The sequence below is a fragment of the Mus musculus genome, chromosome 13, assembly GCF_000001635.26.
Source record: "Mus musculus strain C57BL/6J chromosome 13, GRCm38.p6 C57BL/6J".
NCBI lineage: Eukaryota > Metazoa > Chordata > Mammalia > Rodentia > Muridae > Mus > Mus musculus.
Window position 1 is genome coordinate 94,159,506 of NC_000079.6, and position 15,134 is coordinate 94,174,639.

At 48.1% G+C, this 15,134-nt stretch overlaps 1 protein-coding gene across 9 annotated transcripts in view; it reads left to right on the forward strand.

The window, feature by feature from the left end:
* Positions 1–15,134, forward strand: part of Lhfpl2 (lipoma HMGIC fusion partner-like 2) — a 138,259-nt gene that overhangs the window by 102,354 nt on the left and 20,771 nt on the right. For 6 of the 9 annotated variants that reach the window (XM_011244639.3, XM_011244640.2, NM_172589.2 and 3 more), the window contains one exon: positions 14,518–15,133. The exons of 2 other annotated variants lie outside the window; for them this stretch is intronic. In XM_011244639.3, coding sequence (XP_011242941.1) covers positions 14,719–15,133 — 415 coding nt within the window. In that variant the 5' untranslated portion in view covers positions 14,518–14,718. Of the gene's footprint in view, positions 1–14,253; positions 14,425–14,517; position 15,134 lie in introns of those variants that run through there. One more of the 9 variants, XM_011244643.3, reaches the window with a different exon arrangement.

Genomic DNA, 15,134 nt, shown 5'->3' on the forward strand with positions numbered 1-15,134 from the left:
CGATTCTTGCTCATCACCACTGATCACTTCTTAGGGTAAAGTGCTTTGTTTTATAGGACACAGATGTTGGGATGGCCTCTGGTCTCTGCTACCCATGGCAGCACACCTGCCTCATTCCAGTCTGCCTTCTCCTTTCAGAATACACCACACTTCCCTTATGCTTCCCCTTGGAAGGGTTTGCACAGCCTTCCGGGGTTGCTTAATAATAGGAGTTGAAAAACGCCCTCCCTTTCTCTAACTGTAACTTCCCTTCTGCAATTGGCCACCTCTTGACTTCCAATCAAGCATGTTCCTAGCTAAACCTCCCCATGCTTTCCGTGGGATTCTCTCCATACCACCCAGCGTTCCCCAATGGCCTGCTCAGACCCTGGGTACATTCTTGATTGCAGCTCTCATGATGGCTCCCAGCTTCCTCCAGAGCAGAAGGAGAATAGGTCTGTCTCCCACTTGCCCTTTGCCCCATTGCCCACACTCACTTCTTCGTACTTTGAACAATCCCAGTATGTACGGGATTTCAGGTTGTCTAGGTTCCTGCCAGGCTTCACCTCTGTAGAACCTCAGGGTGTGGCTCAATAAGCTGAGGCTATCACAGTACAAAGATCAGCAAAGGCTCTGTACTGTGAAGTCTCCCTTTGGGAGAACTGCACCAAGAGTCTCCCTTTAAAATGAGTTTGTTTTAGGAGATGCTTATTGAGTGTGATTCTCAGCAAGGGCAGGATGTAATGAGGAGAGGAAACGATCGAGTACAGGGGACGTGGTGAGTTCTTCCGCACTGTAAATGTGGTCTTGTCCCTTGCCTCAGACACCCACTGCCTGCCCTGCCTGAAGGAGTCTTAGCACCTCAATTCTTCAGGCAGAAGTGGGATCAGTTACATCTCCCTATCCCTAGCAGCCCCAGAGGCCTCCATTTCCACGTCCCCATCCCATGATGTCATAAACCCTAGTAGGGCTCAGCTCTTGGTATTATAAGTGCCACCCACACCAAAGATCAGGAAGATCAGGGATGTGAAAGTCAACGGGACGGGAACAGAGCTTCATTTCCCCAGCCCAAGCATGTGCCCACTGCCCCCGCGTGGTGTATGTAGCTGATCATAATAATTGATCCTGCCAGTGCCTCTTATCTCTTGGCCTTTGCTATTCATGATCAACATGTTAACAGGATCCGTGTTATCAAAGCTTGTAAAATACTGCCTTTGACCAAAAGTTTAAAAATAAAAATTTCAACTCTACCCATATTCCCATCACCAGGCAGCCAGGCTGTAAGAGTCATTTGAGTCATTTGCCTGGTTATAACAAAATAAGATGTCCCATTAGATGACCAGTAAGAAAGAATTAAAAGTGTCTGCTACTGGATGGATGTAAATGAGCCTTCCTCAGTATTCATAACCTATGAGAGAATCACACTGCTTGATCTTAATAATTCACCAAGGAACGGAAACAAACAGTGAACATTAACAGTTTCCTATGGTTACTGCTGTGACATAAGAAAAAGATGACCTTTGACTCTTGCTGGGAACTACAGGACCTAAGAGAAGTCCCACTTAGCTGTTGATTTCTCTTATGGAGAGTCTTATTAATATGTATTTACTTATCAGTTTGTATCTTTTATGACATAAGATGAGACAAAATACACTTAAGGAAAAAAGGTGGGACCTTTGTATGTCTCCCTGCCTGCCCTGCACAGTTTAGCTTCTTCATAATTCCATGCATTTCATTTTCTGGACTAGTAAGCAAAGATACATCAAGAAGGAAGGGTCTCCTTTAGGACCAAGGCTTTTCAGATCTGAGAAACTGCCAAATTTGTCTTTGATGCTTAATGCAAAGGGGACCTTGTCTTTAGCTATTAGCCCAGAGGTTGGGCTATGGGCTGTTCTACTGTTATTCGAAAGAGTGAAAGTTAGAATTAGGCCATGGCTCTTGGGCAGTTTCTGTGTAGCACCCTGCACTTTATCAGCTCGGCTTTCTGGGTGTGACCAGTACTGCTCTTTTTAACCTTAGCATGTCTCATAACCTGCCTTTATGAGCCCTTTGCTCCAGGAGAGCCTGTGTCCCTTGGAAAAGGTGGTCAGAAGTAGTTATGAGCTTGACATAAGTTGAAAGTAGGGGGTGGGGTCCCACCAAATCATTCCCTTCACTGAGGGAGTAGTACAAGGTCACATGCCAGTTAGTCAGGAGCCTAGGACTGGACTCTCGTCTTCCTGGATTCCTGCTTAGTCCTCTCCTCCAATTATTTTGCCATAAGACAAACTTCGGTCAATTGCTCATAAGAGAAGATGGTTTTTGCCTCATGGAGATAAGTCATTGGAAATAAATGTTGGCCAATATGTAATGCTAACTCCTCCTGTGGAGCACTGCTGACAGTTATCCCTGTCTCCGTCTGCCCAGTGTTTGTAAGTCACGTGAGCTGGTTACTTCCTTCATTCTCATTTCCTTGGGGATGAGGAAATAATTCTTATCGAGGTAAAGCTTATTGCTGGGAAACACCAAGCTAGTTAATGATAGGGTGTGGGCTAGACGCCATGCTATTCCCTTTGAGTCCTATGACTCTGTTTACCTGGGAAATTAGTTTTTTAATATGAAGTTAGGCACCGTCAGACCAACGGCCCCACTACAGAAGGATGCCTAGGCATGATTCAGAAGTAGACTTCAAGATACTAGGTGGAGGCAAGGCTGCTGGTTCTTATTCTAGAAGGTAGGATCCCCATAAGGAGGACTTGCCTCTGGGTTCTGGGTTCTGTCCTAGGCTTGTTACTCGTTTCATAGTTCTCACAACATCCCTGTTTAAAAGGTTCTAGTATTGTCACGCTTTATAACACGGAAGTAGGGAAAGGGGCATGACCATGGCCAAGGACACCACTTAGAGAGTCCAGTCTGACTCCTGACTGAGTCTGGTCCTGATGCTGCTGTGATGGGTGGGCACAGCATCCAGCCTGTGTTCCTTCTCATAATGTAACTAGAACACAGTCCCGTTTCTCTGCTGACGCCACCTGTGGAGCACTGCTGACAGTTATCCCAGGCTTGGTCTGCCCAGGGTTTGCAAGCCACGTGAGCTGGTTACTCCCTTTATCCCCATTTCCTTGGAGATGAGGAAATGATTCTTATCAGGGTGAAGCTTGTTGCCGAGCTCCCTTTCCTTGTTGCTTTCTCTCTCTGTGTAGTGTCTTGGTTTGGTTTCTATTGCTGTGATAAACACCATGACCAAAAGCCACTTGGGTGAGAAAAGGTTTCCTTTAGCTCACAACCTTAGGTCACCCTCCATCATGGAAGGAAGTAGGAGCAGGAACTGAAGCAGAGACTAAGGCTTCCTCAGACTGCTTTTTTTTTTTTTTTTTTTTTTGTCTGTTTGGTTGGTTGGTTGGTCAGGTTTTGGTTTTTTTCAAGACAAACCAAATCTGCTGCCTCTGCCTCCCAAGTGCTGGGATTAAAGGCGTGCGCCACCACTGCCCGGCTCAGACTGCCTTTCAATACTTAATCTAGGACCACCTGGCCAGTGGTGGTACTGCCCACAGTTGGCTGGGTTCTGAACCCCATCAATCAATCATCAGCCAAGAAAATACCCCCCCCCCCCCGCAGACTTACCTCCTGCCTAAATGGTTAGAGGCATTTTCTCCATTCATCTGTTCTTCCCAGGTGATCCTGGCTTGTGAAAAGATCACACATGCATGAGAAAACACACACGCATACACACACACATACACACGTGCACTTTAACTAGAATAGGGAGCAGGTGACTTCTTGGGGTACTGTCTATTCTGCCCTGGATTGTGCTAGAAAGCTGATGGTTGAGCCTGCTGGAACCCTGTGAGTCCATAATACCACCTCTGTGACTTCAAAGGGATTCGCTTCCTCTTTGCCTACCTGTTCTGCAGACCTTCCAGTGTACAGTGTCCAAGAGACAGGACCAGGAGGTGTCTCTACTAGAGAACTGTGCCTAAGGCCCTTTTGCCCACGTCTTCCCCAGCAAACCTTTCCCCTGCTATGCTTCATTGTTCTTAGGGGCTGTGATAAGAGGGCCCCTATTCCCACAAAGAGGATACTGAGCCATCTGAACAAGTATATCGATTGCAGGTTTCCAAAGAGGGCCTGGGAGGGCTGAGTGTCCCACAGTACTCTTGAACTCCAAGCCTCCAGTGACTTCACCTAGGCTGCCCCTTAGGCCAGCCAGTGTTGGAGGCCAAGGATAATGTGTGAGCTTAAGGATTGCTCTGGGTCAGCAAGTACCTGAGACTTCTGAGCCATGTTTCCAATGTAATGTAGTGTTCTCTCAAAAAGAGGGTCTCCTTTCAGGGTTCTTAAAGATCATCTGTTCTTAAAAAATACATTGAATCCTAGCCATCCTGGGATTCTGTTTTAGTTAGTAAAGAAAATTTAAACTTTCTTTGTTGATGACTTGATTAGTAGCTCTCAGTGCTAGATAGGTTGGATCACTATTGAAACATATCATGTTTAATAAGCTAGGTGTGGATGATATTTATACATCTGTACATCACAAATATTTGTATATATGTAGTTGTCATCCTAGAATAGTTCTATATATTTTAATGAGCATATCTCATAGATTCCAATATGGCATCTCCATCCATATCATTATACCTGATCACTGAATTGTTTTTATTGGTGTTAAATCTCTGACAGAAATGAACTAGCCGAGAGGAGACTTTCAGTACATAACTAAGCGCACCGGGCCTCAGATGTAAACACCTCCCTATGTGTGTTGTTCTTTATTGCACGTGTGTTCAGCACATAAGATGAGGGCTCTTTTCAAAACTTCACAGAGCTTGCTGGACCTTGGCAGTGGAGACTTACGAGGCAGGCCTCTCGGATCTGAGGCTGGAGTTTGTGTTGTTGGAGATAAAAAGCTGGTGCCCATATTAATGAGAAGTAAAGGAGAGACAACATTTCAGCTATATGCTTAGAAGCAGGAACTGAGCTGAGACTAGACATTAGCCTGTGACTTTGTCATAGTCTACTACTGCTCTGTCCTTCTGGTGAGAAACAGAAGTGACCTCAGACAGAGAATCAAAGGTCGGTTGTTTTTTTTTTTTTAAAGAAAAAGTAAATACCCACTAGCATTGTCCCTAAGTAAATCTGTTAAGCTCTGGGGCCTTAAGGATATGGGTGTCTTACATCATCCGGTCCTATTTGCTGATGATTAGGAACGTGCTCCCCCACACAGGGTTTGTAAGTGACCTCAGCGAGGCTGGTGGCGCTGGGGTACGTTTGGCATGTTCACTTTACTGGGGCCCAGGTTGAGGACTCTGCTGTGTTGAAGGCTGCTGCTGCCTCTGCCTTCCAGGAAACTGCTGGGGTGAACTGGTCTTTCCACTGGAAGTTGTGGGTCATGGCTGTGGGTCTGTCCTCTTTACCACTCTCCCTTCCCCCTACTCTGCTTTTGGTTTTTTGAGACAGGGTTTCTTTGTGTAGCCCTGGCTGTCCTAGAACTCACTCTGTAGACCGGGCTGGCCTTGATCCACCTGCCTCTGTCTCCCAAGTGCTGGCTGGCGAGTGCCTCTACCACTGGCCTTCTTTACTACTTTAGAGAGAGACTTCTGCCTATTTCTTTCATGCCTGTGACCTCTTTCATGGCCACCAGGGACCTGGGCCCTAACGCTGTGCCGCACATTAACTACTTCAGCTGGCTTTTGTCCTGTGTCCGGCAGTGATGATGGAAGAGAAGAATTTTTAAGGATCTGTGCTTGCATCCAAACTAACATTTTCTCTATTAGTAGTGTTGAGCTGATAAAGTTATATCAGGTTACTGTCATAAGCAAACAGAGGACTGTATAAGGGGAGACAATGGCCAGACTAAAGTTGTTGGCAGTGTAGTAACCTTGTAAGCTGATTGTCTTAGTTAGGGTTTTACTGCTGTAAACAGACACCATGACCAAGGCAAGTCTTATAAAAAACAACATTTAATTGGGGCTGGCTTACAAGTTCAGAGGTTCAGTCCATTATCATCAAAGAGGGAACATGGCAGTATCCAGTCAGGCATGACGCAGGAGGAGCTGAGAGTTCTATGACTTCATCCAAAGGCTGCTAGTGGAAGACTGACTTCCAGGCAACTAGGGTGAGGATCTTATACCCACACCTACAATGACACACCCATTCCAACCAGGTCACACCTATTCCAACAAGGCCACACCTTCAAATGGTGCCACTCCCTGGTCCAAGGATATACAAACCATCACACTGATGAAGTCACCATATGGAAGACACCTCTCAGATGCTGTCCTCTCAGAGGGATTGATAGGATTTTATGATGGAGGTAGAGACGTGGGGCATGTGGCCATAGTTAATCCCTACCCGGGCTCAGCTTGTCACTCTCTTGAATGCTGCCCTATGGCTGTCTCCCCATTGTGTAATCTAAGTTGTCTTTGCTGCTGCCCTTGATGGCTTCTTACCTCCCCCGGTTAGTTGTCCCAGTTGTCCCCAATACTTAGAAAGACTTGGCCTGCTCATGTTGGAGGCTAGCCTCTGGGACGCCCTACAGTTTTGTTCCATGCTGACACCTGGTACCAGATGGGTCCCTGAGATGTCTTTGGAGCTGCTCTAGGGGAGGGGTTTTTGCCCTTGAGACCAGCACACAGCCCCCTACCTGTGAGTTCGAGAAGCCAGCTTCTTAGTCATAGCCCTGACTGCAGGGCCAGGAGGTACCTATAACTGTGATCCACTGATGATAATAGCTCTCAGAAGAATGGTGAATGGAAGGACAGGCAGACTGTCAAGGCGTTTGCTGTGGTCCTGAAATCTCAGCACTGGGTACAGCCGAGGTTTGGTTTTGTGACCATCGAGAGTTCATAGAGAGTGGCTGTTCCCTTGACTTGAATTGTAAGGGACACAGCAGTGGAGGGCTCTCTGATGACACAGCAAAGGGAAGGGAAAGCTGGTAAGCTCTATAGCTGGGAGTGATTGGTGCCTCAAGTTAGAAGGGCAAAGCCATGCAGTCAGTGGGGTGGGAAAATGCAGTGCCCAGGAGATTTGGGACTTCATAAGACAACAATGTCATCTTCTGTGGGAGCGGCTCTTGTTCTAGTTGATCCTTAGATTTTCTGCTATTCGCTGGAGTTGTGTGAGCGTCTCAGCAACAACAGATGGCACAGTCCTCTCTGCTTACCTTGTTTGGGGCTTGTGAAGTGACTGGGCAGGCCCTGGCTGATGGCATTGTGGCTGAGCAAGTGGGATTTCTTTCTGCCTGTACACAGCAGGGGTCAGAAGAGCCTGCAGTTGCTGTGCAGATGATGTCAGGGTTCTCTGGGCACAGAGATGCCCCGCTGTCCCTTAGAAGAGCCACTGGTCTGCTCTCTTGGGATCATGTGCTCTGGACTGCAGCAGCTTGAACGGGGTGCATGGAGCATCCCCTCTGCTGTGCCCCAGAGTTGATCCCTGAGTTCTCGCTCTCCCTGTCCTTGTGACCTTTTTTTTTTTTTTTCTGTTTCTTTCCTATTGATCCTGGAATGACACCTGGGCCCTCATTAGGACCCAGACCCGACACAGAATACATTATTAATTAGAAAACTACCTATGGTTTAAAATGATATAAAATGAGGGCATTCGAAAGGCAACTCTGGGAAATAACTTTTCACTTCATTAACAAACCAAAAGTAGCTTTGGGCCCATAGAAGCAGTGCAGAGGCCCCTAGCCCAGTCATGCCCAAATATCTGCCAGGAAGGCTGGTTGGCTCAGTCACTTCTGCTCTCTGACAGACACAGCAGCCAAACCCCTGAGGAAGAGCTACCTTCTTAAGAGTTTAAATGGGCAGATGTAGAAAAGAGAAGAGGAAGTTTAAAATATGCAGGTGATCTTCCATGATAGACCTAGGAACACCTGTGTGTGTCTGTGTGTCTGTCTATCCGTCCGTCCATGTCTGGAGTGGTCTCAGGTTCATTATCTTCTGTCTCAGTCTCCTGAGTGCTGGGATTATTGGAGTATGACCCATGCTTGGCATGGGGGAAGCTCCATTTTTCCATTTGCAGAATAGTGATTACTGAAAACAAAAGCTAACTCTAATGTGTGACCCAGGGAAAGCAGAAGCGGGGTGCATAGCCCTGGTCCTTGACAGTCCTGTCTGGTTTCTACCCTCTTGCCAACCCGTTTCTCAAACAAACAGACTAGCAGGGACTTTTTTTTTTTTCCGAGACAGGGTTTCTCTGTATAGCCCTGGCTGTCCTGGAACTCACTCTGTAAACCAAGCTGGCCTCGAACTCAGAAATCTGCCTGCCTCTGCCTCCCAAGTGCTAGGATTAAAGGCGTGTGCCACCACTGCCTGACTAGCAGGGACTTTTTAAAAAACTCAGAAACCCAACTAAAAACACATTGTGTCTATCCAGGTTGTCGAACAGGGGATACCACTGACATGCAGTATGGCGACGGTAGAAATCTATTTTAAATACCCCTATACATGTCAAATTGTAGGAAGCTATCAAAGCGAGGCTTCTCTAGGTCTAGACCTCTGGCATCTGAACAGGACAACTCTTTATTGTCCTTGTAAGACACCTGATAGCATCTGTGGTTCTTGAGAACATGTAGCCTATACACCTCTCTCACAAAAGATGTGACAGGCAGTAGTGAATCTAGACATTGGCACACATCACAGCTCTGGGTAGGTGGGTGGGGCACAGTCACCCCAGGCAAGATGAGAACCCCAGCGTCAGCTTCTTTGCAGAGGATCAGAGATGGAGGAAGAGATGCTTGTCCTAGGGGCTGAAAAACTTCATTGGCCCAAAGGAGGTAGGTGCTGAGCACCTTCAGCTCAAAGAACACAGCACTGGCTGGGCCATTTGACCCTTCAACAGTCAGGACACCCATTTTTCTGTAACCTGTATGTTTTATGGGGCCATCAGAGCAAGAACTTGAGAAGCCACCTCTGGTCGTATCTTTTAAGATCTGCAGACAACAGCAGCCATTGGCCTTAGAGATGGAGGCTGTGCTGTGCTTGTGCTTGTGGGGAAAGGTCCCCAGGGATCAGGGAAGTCCCTCGCTGTCCCAGGATTTGCTGGAGAACAGCTGCTCTGCGGATGGAATCCCTTGTTCCCATTAACTTAGGAGCTATCCTGAGTTGGACAGAGAACAGGTGGCTGGCCGCTGGCTGTGTCCTGATCACACTGGGTCACACCCCTTTGTCTTCATAAACTAAGACAGAATGTGGGCGCTGGTTAGAGATGCAGGTCCCCCCAGCACCTCCCTGCAGGAGCCAGGGACTGTCCTTCAAGGTAGAGGAGGGTCTTCTTCACTTTCAGAAGCAAAATCACATGCAGTTGGTTTTATCCAACTGTCTCATGCTTACAGAAGACCTGGAGGATAAAGGCCATTTTGCTAAGCCTTTTGGGGGTTCTTGTGTCTAGGGGAGATGGCAATAATGAAGAAATGGGCCAAGAAACAAATAGTTTGTCCGAAGTACATTAGATGTGCTCCCCCTAAATCAAGGTAGTAAATTGACTGATGTTTGGAGCTTATATTGTTAATTTAATATTTTATTCTTCCATACTTGGAGTTTACCAGCAGAAAAGCATCCTTTTGGTATTTTCAGTGTAAATTACCTAAGCTTTGTGCTTTGAAACCTACATGGTATTTCTTTTCTATAAAGCTGGGAGTGATTGGTGCCTCAAGTTAGGTCACAGGACCCATCCATCTTCAGTCCCTCAGAGACCAAAGCTGGAGCCGGGAGCATCCTTACAGAGTCTGCGCTAAGCAGGTTCCTCAGCTAAGACTGGGCCATCCATTTTACCAGAGCTCTGACCTGGGGCCTCTTCCTTTTGCCCCAGTGATCTGTCAGTCCTCGCCTTCCTTTGCCACTTTCTAGAGTTTTTTCTTTTCATCATCCTCTGGTCGTATCACAGAACTGGATACTGGGGAACCCTGTAGCCTCAGTAGGATGTGGAACAAAGGGATCGCTACCCACCCAAGCTGCTATTTGTGAGTACTCCCTGTGCCCCAAGCGTTATGCTAATCCCATGGTAGCAGTGAGTAATAGCTGGCTCTGTGGCTTGGATGATGTGCTGGTCATTGTCCAGATGCCCACATCTTATTCCTCGCTGCAGCCGTGGGGAGCAGGGCACTGTTCTATTCTGGGGGATGAGGAAGCCAGACGTGCAGAGGCTAAATACAAACAGCCTGTCTGAGACCACAGCTTTTGATTGGCAGAACTGAGCTGGTCTGAGGTCTGTGTATGAAGCTTTGAAAAGCACTGCACCACCCTGTCATGTGGTATGTATGCCCTTCTCCCAGTGTGGTATTGCTTGCTGAGGGCCAGAGAGCAATGTCAGAGGACACCAAGTTTGTCCTTTTCCAGTAGATTCTCTGGATGGCCTGGGGTCTCCAGGCTGATGTTAAGCTATGACCTTCCTGGTTACAGGAAAGCTTTTCTCTGTATAGCAAGTGTCTTCTCCATTCAAGTAAATTCCCCACTTGGAGTTTATCTCCCTTCTTCAGTCTGCTGATCTTTTTAAATTTGTATAGGTTATCAACAAAACACGATTGTGTTACAAGGAGAGTCAGATCTCATTGCTGAGAAGACACCTCCCTCCTAGCTTCAAAGTGGCATCTCTTAGACTAGAACTTCCCAACCTCAGCCACAGGACTCGCCGAGCGAGGGCTCTCTCAAACCCGAGGAGCCATCTCCCACATCTTTTTAAGGATTGGAGTTCCATATCAGCTAGAGAGAACCCTGGGCACAGTGTGCTTGTTGTGTGTGTCTGAGTTTATGTGAAATGGATATGCATAAAGTTGTGCTGGTCCTGAGGTCTGAGTAATGCCCTCCCAGATAAGCAACGGGGATTAAACGCATCACCTCCAAAAGATGCTCATGGGAAATGCGCACACTGAACTTGCAGTGAGCATCCATCTCTGTGACACAGACAGTGGAAAACAAACGTAAGTGACTAGAAGAAAGAGTCAAAAACCCCAGGTGGTTGGGTACTCAGTAAGATGACTGTCCTAGCGTCTTCAGGGGACGTGGGAGTGGGTGGGTAGTTAGGGAGGAAAGACAGACAGCCCTTATCTAGAAACTAACCAAATGCAATTCACGAGCCTCAATGGAGTCACAACTTTAAGAAGGGAAAACAAACTAAAAATGGAGCAGGCTTGGCAAAGTGTGGATGAGGCGTTGGATATGAATAGGCTGTTTTCTTGAGTGCATTGATTGTCTTGTAGCTATGCGAGGAAATGCCCTTATTTTAGGAGGTCTGTGCTAAAGCATTTAAGGATAAATTATTAGACACATCATTTGCAGATGGCTCAAAGAAAAAGTGTATGCATGCTTTACATACATAGGATAGGAAAAAATAAGGGAGAATGTTAGCAAAAAAATGTTGAATCTGGTGTTGGGTTTACAGCTAGCTGTTCCTTGCCTATTCTTGACTATTTACATCCGTGTTCGACATTATTGTAATATAATAATAAGGTGCAAGGTGAGTAAGGACCCTGACCTTGCCTCATTTTCATCAGCCTCTTTGCCAAGCTGGGAGGGTAGGGTGGGAGGCAGTGTTGATTGACACCTCCAGCTCTACCTTCAGAGTAGAGATGAACTTTGTTCCTGGGTATCAGTTCCAGTAATCTAAGAATCTGTCCAGCAGGCCCCGCCTGATTCTTCTGACAATAGGAACTTGGAGAAGATGGAGGCCTTCTATTCTAAGGTGCACACACACACCTAGCTCTGCACAGCTCTCTTGCACAGTTAGAGCTTGTGAACGGTATTTACCATGGTGACCTCCTCCTTGCTCCCTGTCTGGATGATGGGGCCTTGATCTGGTGCCATTCTCTTTTTATGTCTCCCTTCCTCTTCCCAGCAGCTTTTCATGTGGGCCTTCATGACAATTTTGTAGCATTTTCTGTAACAGGCTCTCCAGGTGACCCACAGTCACTGTGCCTGTGACAGTAAGATCAGGTGTCCTGACTGGAGATGAATTTATTGGCTTTTTTTCCAGGTGGTTTATGAGGGTGTGTGGGGGCTGAAATGGCAGTTAACAGAGGAGAGAGTACCTGCTGAGGAGTGCTGAGCCCAGGGCCCCTGTGGTTAACAGATCTATAATGAAGATCTCTTTCCCCTTTGACACTGGGAGGTTGTCTCAGCAGGTGCCTGCCTTTCAGTGCCTTTAGCCAAATGGGGACACTTCTCAGAACACAGCCTAGTCAAGCCCCCTGCTGCGTCCCCAGGATTTTCCCTTGTCCAGCTACCCTGACTTTGCTCCCATCTGGGGAAGCTGCCTTGTTAGTTAGTCAGCCTAGAATAACATGACAGTCCCCTGATGTAGCAGGAACTTGCTGGGAAACCATGCGCCTTATCTCCTGGTTCAAAATTATGGCAGTTACACCATTCTGTTATGAACACAGGACTTTGTTTGCAGGGAGGGAAGTGTTCTTTGGGTCCAGACCGGGAAAGTGCCGTATTTTGTAAGATCAAGCGTGTGGATCCCTAAATAACCTTGCCTTGCTTTTGGTGTGAAGCATTTACCAACCCCAAGGCCTGAAGTTTCTCACAGCCTTTCTTTCTCTTCAGAGACCACAACCTCATCACACTCCTCACTGAGAGCAGAGCTGACACTCTGCACTGCCATGGGGAAAGAGCATGACAGAGCCCTGCAGATCAGCAAGGGGACAAATAGATATAGTCTGAAAAGCCACTTTAAATAGAAGAGAGACAAGGGAGGGCCTGGGCTGGAAGGGACAGCAAGTTGGTTTTTTAATCAGCTGGGGGAGGGCTCTCCAGAGGTCTCTCTACTTGTATCAGAAAGGGCAGCTGCCGCCTCCAGGGAGCCCTCCTGCCTCCTTCCCAGGTCTCTTCCAGCAGATCCTTTACATTATAGACAATGCCTGTGAAATGATTGTTTCTCAGAAGGCTTTTCTGTTTCTCGGTTGTTGGTTGTGAGGTGCTTGGTAGTGACACCCGTGTTTGTGCTTAGTGCTAATCTCTTCTCTCCAGTTGGATTTGGAAGTCGAGTGTAGACAGTGTAGAATGAGGTCCACATGCGACTATACCTGCTGAAACCAGTGCTGTACACAGTGCTTTAGCAGGCTTATGACATGAGGGACAGTCTCTGTGTAGGTTGTAGATGGAGACACACTGAGAAGTTATTTATCCAGGCAGCGGTGGACTTGCCTGGCTCTAGAACCAGATCTGAGGGAATCCGAACACATGACCTCCCCCCTTAATCAAGTGTAACACAGCCTGGCAGCCCACACACATGTGGTGTTAGTATTATACAGACTGTGTCCCAATCACATCCCATGTGACTATTGTGATGCAATTGAGATACATGTTTCATGTGATGCGTACAGTCACCGCTCACTGCAGTGTCAGCCAGCAGGCAGAGTGCTGGTGTGTGGTACACCGACCGCCATTTTAAGCGTTGATACTGGACTTTGCTATTTTCATATTTGCCTCCCTCTTCCACGGTTGCCCGCCTGCCTCACCCAAGCCCAGCATTTCAAGGGGCTCTTTGTAGTTCCCATGGCGTTGATATGACCTCGGTTAATGAGATGGAATCATTCAGAGCAGGGCCACATGCCCAGATGTCAGATAGGAGCTGCATGATCCTGAATGACCTTGGAGAGGGGACAGAGAGCTGAGGCCGCAGACCCGCAGTGCCAACCCCTGATGGAGGGAGGAGAAGGGTTCAGGCTAAGAAGGAGGGGTAAGCCACTGGGGCAGAGTCCTCTGGTCATGAAGTCATGTGTCCTCAGGAGCAGAATGAGTTCTCTGTGAACTCGGAAACAATGAGCATGTTGAGTCCCAGACCTGGGGTGAATGAAGGCTCAGGCCAAGGGACTGGAGATGAATCGGGACAATTCAAGAGATGAATTCAAGGACAACTTTATGTTGTCAACAAGTGGACCCAGCTGTAATGACACCTAGTTAATGGTCCTCAGTGTACCGTTTTGAATAATGTTCTCAAGTCATGACCTCCTTAAGGCTTTTTAAAAAGTGTTTAACTCACATAAATTAACTTCTCTAAAATAATGTGAGGCGCACATGGGAAATGCGTTTGGGCAGCAATGTCTTGTTTATTCTTTCTCCCGAGATCATTTCCCCTCTCATCCTTTACTCAGCTAGGAACCAAATACTTTGCTGGTAATTTGATTTCCAGGCAGTTGAAGATTTTTTTTTTACTCTCTCCTGTTCAATAGCCAGAACTGTCGGTGTTTTAGAGAAACTTGGCATATGTGCAAGCACAGCAGTGGCCACTGCCTCACAAACTCTCCAGGGAGCAGGCAGTCAGGGCGTTGACAAAGTTCTCTGCGGGCCGTGCCTGCATCTCTCCGTAACGGTTGGCTGCTGGGGTAGTGTCCCAGGTAGCGAGTGGCAGAGGGCTGTCGGGAGCCTGATAAGGTTCCCCACCGCCTGCCACTCAGTGCTGCCTCAAAAAATGAGGAACAATGGCATCCAGAAAACGCCCGGGGCCATCTGGCTAGGAGCTGAGCGCGGGAAGGTGGGCGGGAAGGTGGCGGGCGTCCCGGGTGGGGGTGGCGCGGGGCGGGGCGGGGCCTGGCCAGCCGCTCACCCTCCTCCTCTCTGGACATAGGTGAGGCTGCTGGCCGCTGGGACTCAGCACTCAGTCTGAATGCCGACAGCCCGGGATCCAGACCTCACTGCTTCTGCTGCCTCGGACCGGACTGAGCGACCCTCGCCGAGACTTCCTTCCCGGACCTCCTCGCTACTTACAGCTGTCTTTCTGGATTGACCCAGTGGACTCCAGCCTCGCTTTCCCACCGTGAACATCAATATGTGTCATGTCATTGTCACCTGCCGCTCGATGCTCTGGACCCTCCTGAGTATCGTGGTGGCCTTTGCTGAGCTCGTTGCCTTCATGAGCGCCGACTGGCTGATCGGGAAAGCCAAGACCCGCAGCGGCAGTGGCGATGAGCAGGCAGGCATGAACTCGGAGCCCCACTACCTGGGCATCCTCTGCATCCGTACCCCTGCCATGCAGCAAGTCTCTCGGGACACACTGTGCGGGACCTACGCCAAGAGCTTCGGGGAGATAGCCAGCGGCTTCTGGCAGGCTACCGCTATTTTCCTGGCCGTGGGGATCTTCATTCTCTGCGTAGTGGCCTTGGTGTCCGTCTTCACCATGTGCGTGCAAAGCATCATGAGGAAAAGCATTTTCAACGTCTGCGGGCTCCTACAGGGAATCGCAGG